The sequence below is a fragment of the Carcharhinus amblyrhynchos genome, chromosome 15 (genome assembly GCF_965287045.1).
Source record: "Carcharhinus amblyrhynchos chromosome 15, sCarAmb.v2.hapA, whole genome shotgun sequence".
In the NCBI taxonomy this organism is placed as follows: Eukaryota; Metazoa; Chordata; class Chondrichthyes; order Carcharhiniformes; family Carcharhinidae; genus Carcharhinus; species Carcharhinus amblyrhynchos.
Window position 1 is genome coordinate 11,662,510 of NC_137338.1, and position 13,706 is coordinate 11,676,215.

General features: G+C 42.8%; 1 protein-coding gene across 1 annotated transcript in view; it reads left to right on the forward strand.

Moving 5' to 3' along the window:
• The first annotated feature begins 2,407 nt into the window (after nucleotides 1-2,407).
• The window catches only part of zbtb21 (zinc finger and BTB domain containing 21), a 57,242-nt gene continuing 45,943 nt past the window's right edge, over nucleotides 2,408-13,706 (forward strand). The window contains exon 1 of the mRNA XM_080203402.1: nucleotides 2,408-2,616. Coding sequence (XP_080059528.1) covers nucleotides 2,494-2,616 — 123 coding nt within the window. The 5' untranslated portion in view covers nucleotides 2,408-2,493. The remainder of the gene's footprint in view (nucleotides 2,617-13,706) is intronic.

Consider the following 13,706-nt stretch of genomic DNA (forward strand, 5'->3'; position numbering starts at 1 on the left):
ATTATATTTTAATTATAACAGACAAGTTAGGATAGGGCAGGTAACAATTAGCATGTGTCTCTGGTGGAAGACTTACTTTTGATACTCTATAAGGCAGTGGCACTAATAACTGGTTACTAAAACTGTCAACATGATCAAACCAACAATCAGAACTCAAGCCATGATCCCACTACCACCTCAGCTGAAAAGATAAATACTGGAAGGAAAAGGTAGCATTGTGGCCATTCAGTTATTTGATCCACAATCTACTTAATTCTATCTCAGTCACAGTTTTTTTCATGACTTAGAATCATAGGATTCTTAGAATCATAGGATCATACAATGCAGAAGAGACTCTTTGGCCCATCAAATCTGCACGCGAGAAATGCGTGACCTTCCATCTAATCCCATTTACCAGCACTTGACCCATAACCTTGAGTGTTATGAAGCTATCTCTTCTCACTTCCTAACCTCCATTTTAATCAAACGGGTCTGTTAATGTCTCTATACACCTAGTATGTCATTCTCAACAGGTATTACTCCAATTCTGTTTTTTCAGCAATGTCAACTAACCCAAAGTTAATGATGTTTTAGCCACACATCCACTACCTTTGTTTTTGTGGCCTGAGGAAATTCTTCTCACTTCTTATCTTGCTTAAGGCTTGCAAATGTTCTTCTCCCTCCCCAGTTCTGCTTTCACTAAGATAACTGTCGACCTGACCTTAACTTCTCATTAAATTAACAGGTGGCCATTTTAAGTAATTAAATCAGTTTGCTTAGTGTGATGTCAGCAGGCATACGTTGCTCATCAAATATCTTTTGACATCAGGAGATAGACTACTGTATTGCACAGCTGTCTCTTCAGGTAAGTTATAGGATTATGTTTATTGTGCATATTTGTTGATTTGTTAATGGGTCATATCTTTGTAAATGTGATAACATTTTACATATAACACTGGTGTTATAAATTATCTATGTATTGACAAAAGTTAGAACTAAAGTTTTTACCATTATTAATTTTCCTATCCTAACCTATTTAATATATTCATGTATATATTCACACAACTGTACAGGACACTGGTGAGATTACACTTGTAGTTCTGATCAACAGTTTTGGTCTACTTATTTAAGGACAGAAATATTTGCATTGAAAGCATTTCAGAGAAGGTTCTGAGTTGATCCCTCAGATTAAGGAGGTGAGGTTGAGCAAGTTGGGTGGTATAGAAGAGCGAGTGGTGATCTTGTTAAAACATAAAAGATGCTGAGGGGACTTGACACAGCAGGTCATGAGAGGACTTTCCCTTTGTGGAGGAATCCAGAACGAGGGGCACAGTTTCAAAATAAGGGGTCTCCCATTTCAGGCAGAGATGAGGAGGAATTTCTTCTTGGTGACGGCTGTTTGTCTTACAATTTTGTTCCACAGAAGGCAGCGTCACTGAATGTATTCAAGGCTGAGTTGGACAGAATTTTTCTATCAACAAGGTAGTAAGGGGTATGAGGAGATGATTGTAAACAGGAAAGTAGAATAAAGCCACAATCAGATCAGTTGTGACCTTTGTGAATTGTGGAGCAGATTCACGTGGCCAACCTACATCTGCTTCTGTTCTTTATAGTAAGAAGTCTCACAACACCAAGTTGAAGTCCAACACGTTTATTTGGTAGCAAAAGCCACTAGCTTTTGGAGCATTGGCTGCCCCTTCGTCAGGTGAGCCACTCACCTGATGAAGGGGCAGCCAGCGTTCTGAAAGCTAATGGCTTTTGCTACCAAATAAACCAGCTGGACTTTAACCTGGCGTTGTGAGACCTCTTACTGTGTTTACCCCAGTCCAAAGCCAGCATCTCTACATTTGTTCTTTATGTCACTTTTCCCTTGCACCTTCTTTCCTACCCCCGAACTCAGACAACTTTTGCCTCTTCCTGTGCTGACTTTGAACAAACGACAGCCCCACACCTTTCAGCTGCTCCACCAAGAGAATCTCGCTCAACCAGTAATGTTCAGAACTGCAAATTCTGGCACTGTTTCTTGACGGTTGAGTTATTCATAATATCAAAGCCAAGCCCCAGCGTTTCCTCATCCCTGTAAAAGAAAGTGGACTGGGTTCGAAAGAGACCTGGATCACAGGACAAAAATCAATAAGACAAAACCTTGGGTGGTATTTCTCCCCTCAGGGAACTGTGGGGGCGGGGGGGAGGGAAAGAAAAGTGAATTACACTGCACTGCCGGCCCGGTTCAGATGGTGAGCCCAGATGTGTACTCTGCTCACTACAAGGCGACCGCTACAAATCAAGCAAAGAAAGAGAGGAGTTGAATTTGTGTCCATGGACAGGAAATATATCCAGGGAGTTTGCCTTTAAGGGTGTCATAGCTGCCGCGGCCGCTGCCCCCCGGCTGTGATTGACAGGCGGCAGCAGCAGTGACGTCATTATCCCGCCCTCCCGGTTCGCAGCGTGGGCCAATCAAACGGCAGCGTGCGTGACGAGCGCTGGATGGAGTGACCTCATCCCGAGTGTGGGATGACGTCAAATTCAAGATGGATGGAATCACTGCGGCGGCGCGCGGCACCAAATTCTAAAGCCAAAAATATAATCACCGGAAGCTGCCATTCGACGGCCAAAGTAGAGGCGCCCGTCAACAAGGTATGTGAATTAACCGACAGTGCAGTGCGAGGGACCGGAAGTTCTCAGACTGCTGAGTGTGTGTGAAGGGATAGCGAGATAGATTTATATATAAAAAAAGCGGCCTGTCCTGACGTAACTCCGAGGCGGTTTCCTCCCCTCAGCGGTTATAGCTGGCGGCTCGGCGGACCCCAGCGCGCCTGCGTCACCCGGCGGCCCTGATGTCCGGACGCATGCGCGGCGGGCCGGCCGTTGCTGGGATTGTCGACAATGTGCATGCGTTACTGGGCGACCCTGACGTCCGGAAGCATACGCGCTTTGCCGTCACTCGGATTGTCGGCGCTGCGCACGCGTTTGGAGCCGGTCCTGACGTCCAGGCGTATGCGCATTGGCTGTGTTGAGGGATTGTCGACATTGCGCACGCGTTGGGAGCCGGCCCTCACGTCCGGGCGCACGCGCGTTGGCTGTGTGGCGGATTGTCGACACTGCGCACGCGTCAGTCATTTCCACCACGTGGGTTGGAAAGTGTGTATGTTCGTGCGCGCGCAGCCAAGCTGGAGTTGGTTTTTATTGTTTCTGTTCATATAGTTGTTATAAATGCTGCTTTTTTTTCCTTATGATTCTCTGTATTATATTGACTAAGTTCTGAATTGCGTCCTCAACAATCTTGCCTGTTACATAACTAGGCTAAATCCTTCTGTAACATTTTCGTTTAAAATGTATCATAAGCAAGGATGTTCGTTTTGGAATCTGTCCCCCTTACCAAATTGCATTTGAGATTTTCAGAACGTGTTCGTGAGTTTGAACTTTTGCAAATTAAATCCAGTTTCTAGTTGCCTCAGATATAAGCTCTTTTGCAGCTTTGGAGGGCGTCTACTTCCCTGCTGTCATCTTTCTCTTCACCATATCTGTAACTACAATACTATATTCTGAACCCTGTTCTTCTCCTCGATGTACTCTGAATGGTATGTTTTGACTGCATTGGCGTGCAAGGAACAATATTTTTCAGTATCCCAATACATGTGACAATAATCAAATTGGGGGTTATGAAACTTGGATATGAAACTTAAAACTCTAGTGAATCCCAATACTTTTTTTATTTTTCTCTTTTAATGTGTTTAGATGTATTTAAAACAGAAGCATCGAGTTCTTACGTAAAGTGTAAATGGAAACTTCATGTACATTGTTTGGATATCATACTTCATTTAGTCATACTGTGATTACTGTAGGCTTGGGTAAGATCCTATTTCAGAGAGTCAATGTAGATTTCATAGGCTGAATTGCCTCCACCTGATTTGTAGGGAGTCTATGGTTTTGATAATTTGTACTCTTTTTCTGGATTGTGGAAGAATTAATAAATAACTATTGTCTGTGACCGCTATTATTTATACATTTACAGGGATACTGTCCCAAGCCAACCCATCACCTAATTAGAACTGTCACAGATTGTTGCCTTGCATTACAAAGTAAAGTGTAGCAGTGATGGTGGGAAATTTATTGTGTACATTATGCACCACTGCTATAATAGCATTTTATTGCACAAAGCAGGCCAATACAGACTTTCCAACTCCTTTCTGTGTGGAGGCTGTCACCCACACTGAGATGTTATCATCTTCTGGGTTTTTGGTAATTGACAACAACTTGTTGTTAGTGAAAAAATCTGAAAGTAGGCCAACGGTTAGTCGAGGCAACCTGGGAATGGAAGTTTTGTGGGAAAACCCACGGTATTGGTATCAAGTTCAATTCCAATGGGATGACCGAGAAGAGTTGTTTTTTAAAGCTATTTGGAAATGCACCTTAGGTTCCCCCTTTATATCATTGCAAGTTCAGTCTCTAGCTGAGCAGGGAAAAAAATCTGGCATTTGAAAAGCATATTACCAGATTTGAAGTCACCAGTTTTGTTCATACTGGAAACTGAAATGGTGCCTTTTGCAATTATCCATGTTTTTAAAGCAAATTTAATTAAAATTAGCTTATGTTCTGTATTGATTATATCCAAATCAATCAGCGCTCCCATTTTATTCAAGCAAGTATTTTAATTCATTGATCTTGAGCCTAGTTAATCAGTTCTATTTGGGATGTTAAAAACTGGTTTCACACGGCACTGTTCGGGCAGCACAGTGGTTAGCACTGCTGCCTCAGCGCCAGGGACCCTGATTCAATTCTGGCCTCGGGTCACTTTCTGTGTGGAGTTTGTACATTCTACCCGTGGTCTGTGTGGGTTTGCTCTGGGTGCTGCGGTTTCCTCCCACAGACCATAGATGTGTGGGCTAGGTTGATTGACCAGGCTAAATTGACCCTAGTATAAGGGGAATTAGCAGGCTAAATGAGGGTTATGGGAATTGGGCCTGGGTGGGATTGTAGTTGATGCAGACTCGATGGGCCAAATGGCGGCAAATTTTTCAGTTTGTTTACAAGTAGGCTTACACTGAAATAAATATACTATGAAAATTCCCTCGTCACAGATTTTTCTACAGTGTAGAAGGAGGCCATTTGGCCCATCGAGCCTGCACTGACAACAATCCCACCAGGCCCTATAGCCACTGTTGAAGTGAAAATTTTCCTGCTTCTTGAGTGTGGTAGAAAGACTCAACAAAACTAATTCTGGCGAAATAACTAGTCTTTATTTACAAAACACTGCATGCAATATTGGCAAAAACTTGAGTTCAGAGAGCCATCGTTAAGACTTGCTCATTCTTCTTCAAGTCTGCGCTTACGTAAAGAATCAGTTCAGTATTTATACATAATCATTATCAGTTTGTGTGACCAGAGAGATTATTCAGGAATTTGATCAGTAATAGCGTCATGAGCAATGTCATAAATCATGGTACAACCTGCAGACCTCCTAGAACTCTTTGTCTCATCAGTCATTCCTTTATCTTGTCCTTAGATAGAACAGAAGAAGGCCAGTGACTCCTTCATCCCTGACCTTATCTTGTCTCACTCATACAGCTCTAGGTCATGTGGAGTCAGCCTTATCAGGTCTTACAGGGGTCTGGCATTTTGGAATAGCTTGATCAGCTTTCCTTATTTTGTACCAAATACTTGACCAATTTTCCCATCGTGCCACTACTTCATTCGTACAACTTCACACCACAACCCCATGGATTTATCCTGCTAATCCCCCTGACACTAAGGGACAATTTAATATGGCCAATCCACCTAACTTGCGCATCTTTGGAATGTGAGAGGTGGGGGTGAGGGGGAGCCACCGTGCAGCCCCACTTCGCCACACTCTGGCGCCTCTTCAGACACTGAGGGAGAAGTTAGCATAGTAAATGCACCCAACCAACACATCTTTTGGACTGTAGGAGCAAAGCGGAGCACCTGGAGGAAACCCAACCAGACACGGGGAGAACGTGAAGACTCCGCACGGATAGTGACTCCAACAGGAATTGAACTTGTGTCCTGGCGCTACGAAGCAGCAGTGCTAGCCACCGTGTTACCTGGGTTTGATTCTGACCTTGATAAAGTGGAGTTAGCACGTTCTCCCTGTTTCCTCGCATAGTCCAAAGATTTGTAAGTTTATTGGATTGACCATGCTAAATTACTGGTGTGTAGGTTATGTGGATTGACCATGTAAATATGCAGGGTTATGGAGATTGGGCAAGGGGATGGACCTGGGTCATGCTCTTTCGGAGAGTTAGTGCAGACTTGATGGGCTGAATGGCCTTCTGCATTACAGGGATTCTGTGATTGCAAGTGGATAGAATATAAAAGTAGGGACACCTTGCTGCACCCATATGGGGCACTGGCAGGACCACAACTAGAATAGTGTGCATTAGAAGCAGTGCAGAGATGGTTTGCTAGACTGATTCCTGGGACGCGGAGTTTATCTTACAAGAAAAGGTTGAGCAAGGTGGGCATATTCTCATTGGAGCTTAGAAATATGAGAGATGACCTTCCTTAAAAATGTAGGATTCTGAAGGGGCTTGATAGCGTACATGCTGAGAGGATAATTGTGGGACAGTTTAGAACAAGGGGGCACAATTTCAGGAAAAAGAAGGATCTGTTTAAGTTAGGGAGGAATTTATTCTCTCATAGGGGCATTAAGTATTGGAATTCTCTTTCCCCAGAAAACAGTTGAAGCTAGGTCATTAAATATATTCAAAACTGCGTTAGATTTTAGATAAACAAGGAAGTCAGAGGTTATGGGGGATAGGCAGGAAAGTGGAGTTAAGGCCACAATCGGATCACCCAAGATATTGAATGGTGGTGAAGATTCAAGGGACCAAATGGCCTACTCATATTTATTATCTTATGTTTTGTTCTTTTACTAAAAATGGCTTAAACAACAAGTTGTCAGCTATTTCACTCCTTGAGTGATGGTGTTGGTTGCTGCTTGTATGAACACAGGCCTGAAGGTGTTATGGTGACAAAGGGTCCTTGACATTGAACAAAGAAAATTACAGCACAGGAACAGGCTTTTCGGCCCTCCACGCCTGCACCAACAATGCTGCCTGACTGATCTACCCTTCTGGGGACCATATCCCTCCATCCCCATCCTATTCAAGTATATGCTGAGACCCCCATTAAAAGTCACAATCGTGTCTCCTTCCACTACCTCCCCCAGCAGCAAGTTCCAGGCACCCACCACCATCTGTGTAAAGAAACCTTGCCTTGTACATCCCCTTTAAATCTTGCCCCTCGCACCTTAAACCTATGCCCCTTAGTAATTGACTCTTCCACCTTGGGGGAAAAAACTTCTGACTATCCACTCTGTCCATGTTGCTCAATCTTGTAGACTCCAATCAGGTTGTCCCTCAACCTCTGTTGTTCCAGTGAGAACAAACCAAGTTTCTCCAACCTCTCCTCGTAGCTAATGCCCTCCATGCCAGGCAACATCCTGGTAAGTCTTTTCTGTACCCTGTCCAAAGCTGGTAGTGTGGCAACCAGAATTGAACAGTATATTCAAAGTGTGGCCTGACTAAGATTCTATAAAGCTGTAACATGACTTGCTAATTTTTAAACAGTGCCCTGGCTGATGAAGACAAGCATGCGTTAGACCTTCTTGACTTCCTTCTCCGTCTGCGTTGCCACTTTTAGTGACCTGTGTACCTGTACACCCAGATCCTTTTGCCTATCAATACTCTTAAGGGTTCTGCCATTTACTGTATATTTCCCACCTGTGTTAGATCTGCCAAAACGTATTACCTCGCATTTGTCTGGATTAAACTCCCATTTGCCATCTCTCCATGTTTGAAGTGTAGTCTAATGAGGCGTTTTTTTAATTATCTGGATGTACTTAAAAGAACTTCATTGGTAAAATCCTATAAGCTGTTAGTGTGATAGCATTGCAGATGCCTAGATCAAAAGAGAATACGTGCTTGTTACATGATACGACCTTTGTTGTTGGATCATGAGAGCATTATTTGTAAAAAGCAACATGAGGCAACCAGGTTTGAGCTTTGCTGCTGGAATCAGGAAGGAAGAAGATGCCAAAAACCCAAATGACAGTCCCAGAGGATGGCTTAATGGGCTGTTCTTGATTTAAGCTGACAAAAGAACTGTTTTCTTTATTTTGTAGGAGGAGAACGTAATGAGTGAAATGAGTCATTGAGTTTTGCAAAGGACCATTTAACAATCTCACCAAATATTAATCCTGTTTCATTGTGTTTTGATCGTGGGGGAAAATATGCAGTTAAGTTTTTGCCTATAAAAGACCAGACCTGTGTGCAAACAAAAAAGAAAATGTTCAGTTAACTGCAGTCACAGTAATTATTGAGTGGTAAGGGATATCACACACAGTAACACAGCTCATGGAGGGGTGGGTGGAGGAGACGTAATCCAGCTATGGATTCCACTGAAAGAGAAAACATTAATAATTTTGTAACCAGTTTGTTTTTAAAAAATATATTTTTTAACTAGCAGAGAACCGCAACACGTGGTCAAACGAGTATATTGATTGCAACAATACTTCTTTAAATCTGGGATTTAGAATCATAGAATCCTACAGTGCAGAAGGAGGCCATTTGGCCCCCCAAGGTTGTATCAACACAATCTCACCTAGGCCCCACCCCCATAACCCCATACATTCATCCTAGCTCGTTGCCCTGCAATAAGGGGCAATTTAGCATGGCCAGTTCACCTAACCTGCACATCTTTGGACTGTGGGAGGAAACCGGAACACCTGGAGGAAACCAATGCAGACACAGGGAGAACGTGCAGACTCTGCACAGACAGAAAGTTATTCTTTCATTGAAGACTTTAGCAGGGTCAAACCTTATCACTCTGGGAGAAGCTACAGAAAGCCGATTCGGGCCTTGTACTTGTTTTATCATAGAATGTAAAAGTCTAATTACCTCTGCCAAGGTGCAGATAATGTTTTTGTCCTTGTTAGTCTGTTCGTAAATAACATATCTCAAAAACTAATGGAACTTGGTACACAGGTAGAAAGAAGAACTGCTTCTTGGTGACGATGTGGATGTGGATCCAAATCCTAAAATTTTTTTAAAGGCTCCGTTAACATTGAGAGAGAGCAAATTGACTTTCTCTTAGAATGTGAGTTATTTGACTTTATTATTATTCGTGAGATGTGGGCATCACTGGCTGGGCCAGTATTTATCCCTAATCGCCCTTGAACTGAAGGGTCACTTGAGAAGGTTGTTAAGAGTCAACCACATTACTGTGGGTCTGGGGTTACCTGTAGGCCTGCTAAGGACAGATTCCTTCCCAAAAGGGCATTAGTCAACCAGATGTTTTGTTTTAAGATAGCCAGGAAACAGTTGTTGATTATCATTAGATTTTTAATTCTAGATTTTTTTAACTGGATTCAAATTCAGATTCCACAATGTGCTATTGACAGGATTTGAACCCCTGGGGCTACGGACTGTAGGTTACTAGTCCAATGACAAAACCACTAGGCCATTGCCTCCTCCAAATATTGTGATTTTTTTGTTTCACAATTTTGATTCAGCTGCTGTAGCAATATTTTACAGCAATATTCTAATTGTTACTTCCTTAGGTCTAGGTTTATGCAGTGGTATGCCCATTGGGGTTAGACTGTGCAGAAACTCTGGAGGACATAGACTGTTATCATAACCTTAGTCTATAAGAATCAATGCTGATGTTTCCTTTTAATTAACCACTGAAAGAGAAAACATTTCTCACATTCTCCCAGTGTATGCGTAGGTTTCCTCCATGTGTTCTGGTTTCCTCCCACAGTCAAAAGAGGTGCGGGTTAGGTGACTTGACCTTGCTAAATTGCCCCTTTACTGTCAGGGGGACTAGCTAGAGTGAATGCATGGGGTCAGGGGACATGGAGTTGGGGGTAGGGTGTTAGCGTGGATAGAGGATTGGTTGTCAAATAGGAGGCAGAGTGTGGGGGTCAATTGGTGCTATTCGGATTGGCGGATGGTGACTAGTGGAGTGCCCCAGCGGTCGGTGCTGGGGCCTCAGCTATTTACCATTTATATAGATGATCTGGAGGAGGGAACCGAGTGTATGGTGTCGAAATTTGCTGATGACACCAAGATTGGGGGAACGGCAAATTGTGTGGAGGGTGTGGAGAGTCTACAGAAGGATCTAGATAGGCTGGGCGAATGGGCCAGGAACTGGCAAATGGAATTTAATGTTGGCAAGTGTGAGGTGGTCCACTTTGGTAGGAATAATGGTAGGAAGGATTATTACTTACGTGGCGAAAAACTGCAGCAGGCGACGGTGCAGAGGGACCTCGGGGTCCTTGTGCATGAGTCACAAAAACCCAGCTTGCAGGTGCAGCAGGTGGTCAGGAAGGCGAATGGGATGCTGGCCTTCATAGCGAGGGGGATTGAATATAAAAGTAGGGAGGTCTTGCCGCGGCTGTATAGGGCATTGGTAAGGCCGCAGCTGGAGTACTGTGTGCAGTTTTGGGCGCCGTACTTACGCAAGGATATTTTGGCCTTGGAGGAAGTGCAGAGGAGGTTTACTAGGCTGATGCCGGAGTTGACGGGGTTGAACTATGAGGAGAGGCTGAATAAACTAGGCTTGTACTCATTAGAGTTTAGAAGAATGAGGGGAGATCTCATTGAGATGTATAAGATGATGAATGGGATGGATAGGATAGAGGTGGAGAGGCTCTTCCCGCTCAGAAAGGATAGTAGGACTAGGGGGCACAGCCTCAAGATAAAGGGGGGGGCGGTTTAGAATGGAGTTGAGGAGGAATTTCTTCACTCAAAGGGTGGTGAATCTCTGGAATTCTCTGCCCGTTGAAGTGGTGGAGGCTACCTCACTAAATATTTTTAAGACGCGGGTTGATGGGTTTTTGATAAGACAGGGGATTAAGGGTTATGGGGAGAGGGCGGGAATGTGGAACTGAGCCACGACAGATCAGCCATGATCTTATTGAATGGCGGGGCAGGCTCGAAGGGCTAGATGGCCTACTCCTGCTCCTATTTCTTATGTTCTTATGGGGATGGGGCCTAGGTGGGATTGTGTTGGTGCAGACTTGATGGGTTGAATGGCTTCCTTCTGCACTGTAGGTTTCTACGATTCTAAAACCCTGATTTAAAAAAGTATTGTTGCAATCAATGTACGAGTTTGACTAAATGTTTTGTGGTTCTTTGCTATTTAAAATATATATATTTTTAAAAACAGCTCTTCAATCCCATTTCATCCCTCATCATGAAAGCAATCCTGCAAGCAAACCTGTTGGGCTGCCCTCACTTTCAGCTGTTTTTCTCCAACACCTCTCTCTCTCTCTCTCTCTCTCTCTTCCCCCCCCCCCCCACCCGCCACCGCCACCCCCCCCCCCCCCCCCCCCCCCCCCCCCCCCCATTCCCCTGGCTCACCATCATAACTGTTGGCAGCAAAGGATGTCCAAAAAATTAATAAAAAGGGTAAAAAGAGATTGAGAATAAAATAGCCAGGAATATAGAACTGGGTTGTACAAACATTTACAAGTATATAAAAAGGAGGGTGCTACAGAAATGAGCCCTTGAGGCAGAAACACCATCTATTGTGGGGAATGAGAAAATGGCAAATGTTCAACAAATAATGTCTCTCTTCATGGTAGAATACAATGATACATCAAAAATAGAGGGTAATCAAGCTGCTAATAAGAGAGAATAACTTAATTTTTCTCTGCTGATATTAGTTACTTTATTAGAAAAACTTAAGGACTAAATTCCAACAAATTTCCTGGACATGATGGCTTAGTCTTATTTATTGCTTTCTTACATTTGAGTTGATTTGTGTACCTCAAATAAAACAAAAGTTAAGTGTTGATGACTTTGAAAAGCTTGTATGTTATATGAATTGTAGGAAACCAGTTATAGAAGTGGACAGTGCAGCACATTAGAATCAAACTCAAACAAATATCCATAAGAAAACAATGAAATTGAGTGAAGGTTAATTAGGTTCAAACAGTCACTGTACTACATTAGTGGAAGCTTTCATTAAAGTTTGGACCATTCCATATTAGCACCATTTAAATATTTACAAGCATGTTATTACCTAGACTGCTTTGGAATACTTTGCTGACATCTCATTCTTTAATGAGTGCACAAATATAAGCATCATGGTACAAAGCGGATTGAGTTCATAAAATGCTGCAGCAAATGTCAGGGCCCAATCAGAACTAAAAATACAAAGGGTGAACTCTTTGAAGGAGGCATTATGTTTCACTTCAGGCCTCAACATCCAATTTTACAATTTAACATTTTGATATGGACATGAAGCAGTGCAACTGTAAAGCTCCCTCTACTCTGCCTCAACAATATGCCTCAGAAGGGCACCCTCTACCAGATTGACACTTCCTTTGATTTTCTCATTTGAGCAAGGTTGACAATTAGCAATCAGTCAATCCATATTGTTTACCAATTGATTATCTAGTTAAAAACTGAAATTACTGGAATTTCAAAGTAAAGACAATGGTGGAAAAACAGCAGGTCAGTCAGCATCTGTCATTGTGTGAAAACACAAGGCATAGCAGGAAATCAATTGGTTTCAATAATGCTCGCAATCCTCAGGCCTGCTTCTATTCCTCACAACATTGTAAGGTCCATGTAGTTGATGGATGCATGGGATATTTGTTGCCCCTTTCCCCTCTCCAATACCACCACTAACCTCAATGAGGATTCATTTGATAGCACTCTTCCCTCTGCATCACAAGATTCTGCTTTCAAGTCTCATTCCAGGACTTGAAAACAAAAGCCAAGACTGTCACTCCAGTCCTGTTGTTGTTTAGTGAGAGAAGTTAACAGATTGCTAGGTTCTTGTAAACTTCTGTTCTAAGTCAGGAAAAAACCTGCATGCCTTTATTTTTAAAATGTTTTTGACACATTAAAGTGTCAGACACTCTCCAAACTTGCCTTTTGTGTAAACTGCAGTTGTGCTATTTTTATAGCTTTGCAAAGGACCATTCCCATCAGTTCATAAATTAAATTCTTCAGGAGGTTATTAAAAAGCAAGTGAAGGTGCAAATTTATACATTGGATTTTGGTGTAAATAGATAAAGAGAGGAGATGATCATTGTAGCTGAGCGTTGTGCAGATGATGTAGTCTTTATGATTTCAGCAAAGCTTTTGACAAGGTCCCACATTGGAGACTTATAAAGAAGGCAAATACATGTGGAATACAAGGTAATTTGTGTATGTGCATTCAAGATTGGCTTAGTTGTAGGAGACAGGGTGATGACAGAAGGCTGTTTTAGTGACTGGAAGCCAATGTCTGGTAGCGTACCACAGGGATCTGTGCTGGGTCCCCTATTATTCATCATTTATACAAACAATTTTGAAGACTGTAGGAGTAGGGTTTGTAAGGTTGCAGATGACACAAAGATTGGTCAGATTGTTAACGGTGAGGTTGAGTGTCTTGGGCTGCAGGAGAATATAGACGGGATGGTCAGATGGGCAGATAAGTGGCAGATGGAACTTAGCCCTGAAAAATGTGAGGTGATGCTTTGGACGGAGTAATTAACAAGGAAGTATTCGACCGACCAATTGCACGATACTTGGAAGTTCTGAGGAACAAAGGGACCTTGCTATGTTTATCCATAGATCATCCTTTATCAACCAAGGCAAAGATTACAAAAACGGAGAGGTCATGTTGGAGTTGTATAAACCTTTGGTGAGGCCATGACTGGAGTACTGTATGCAGTTCTGGTCGCCATATTATAGGAAAGATGTGATTAC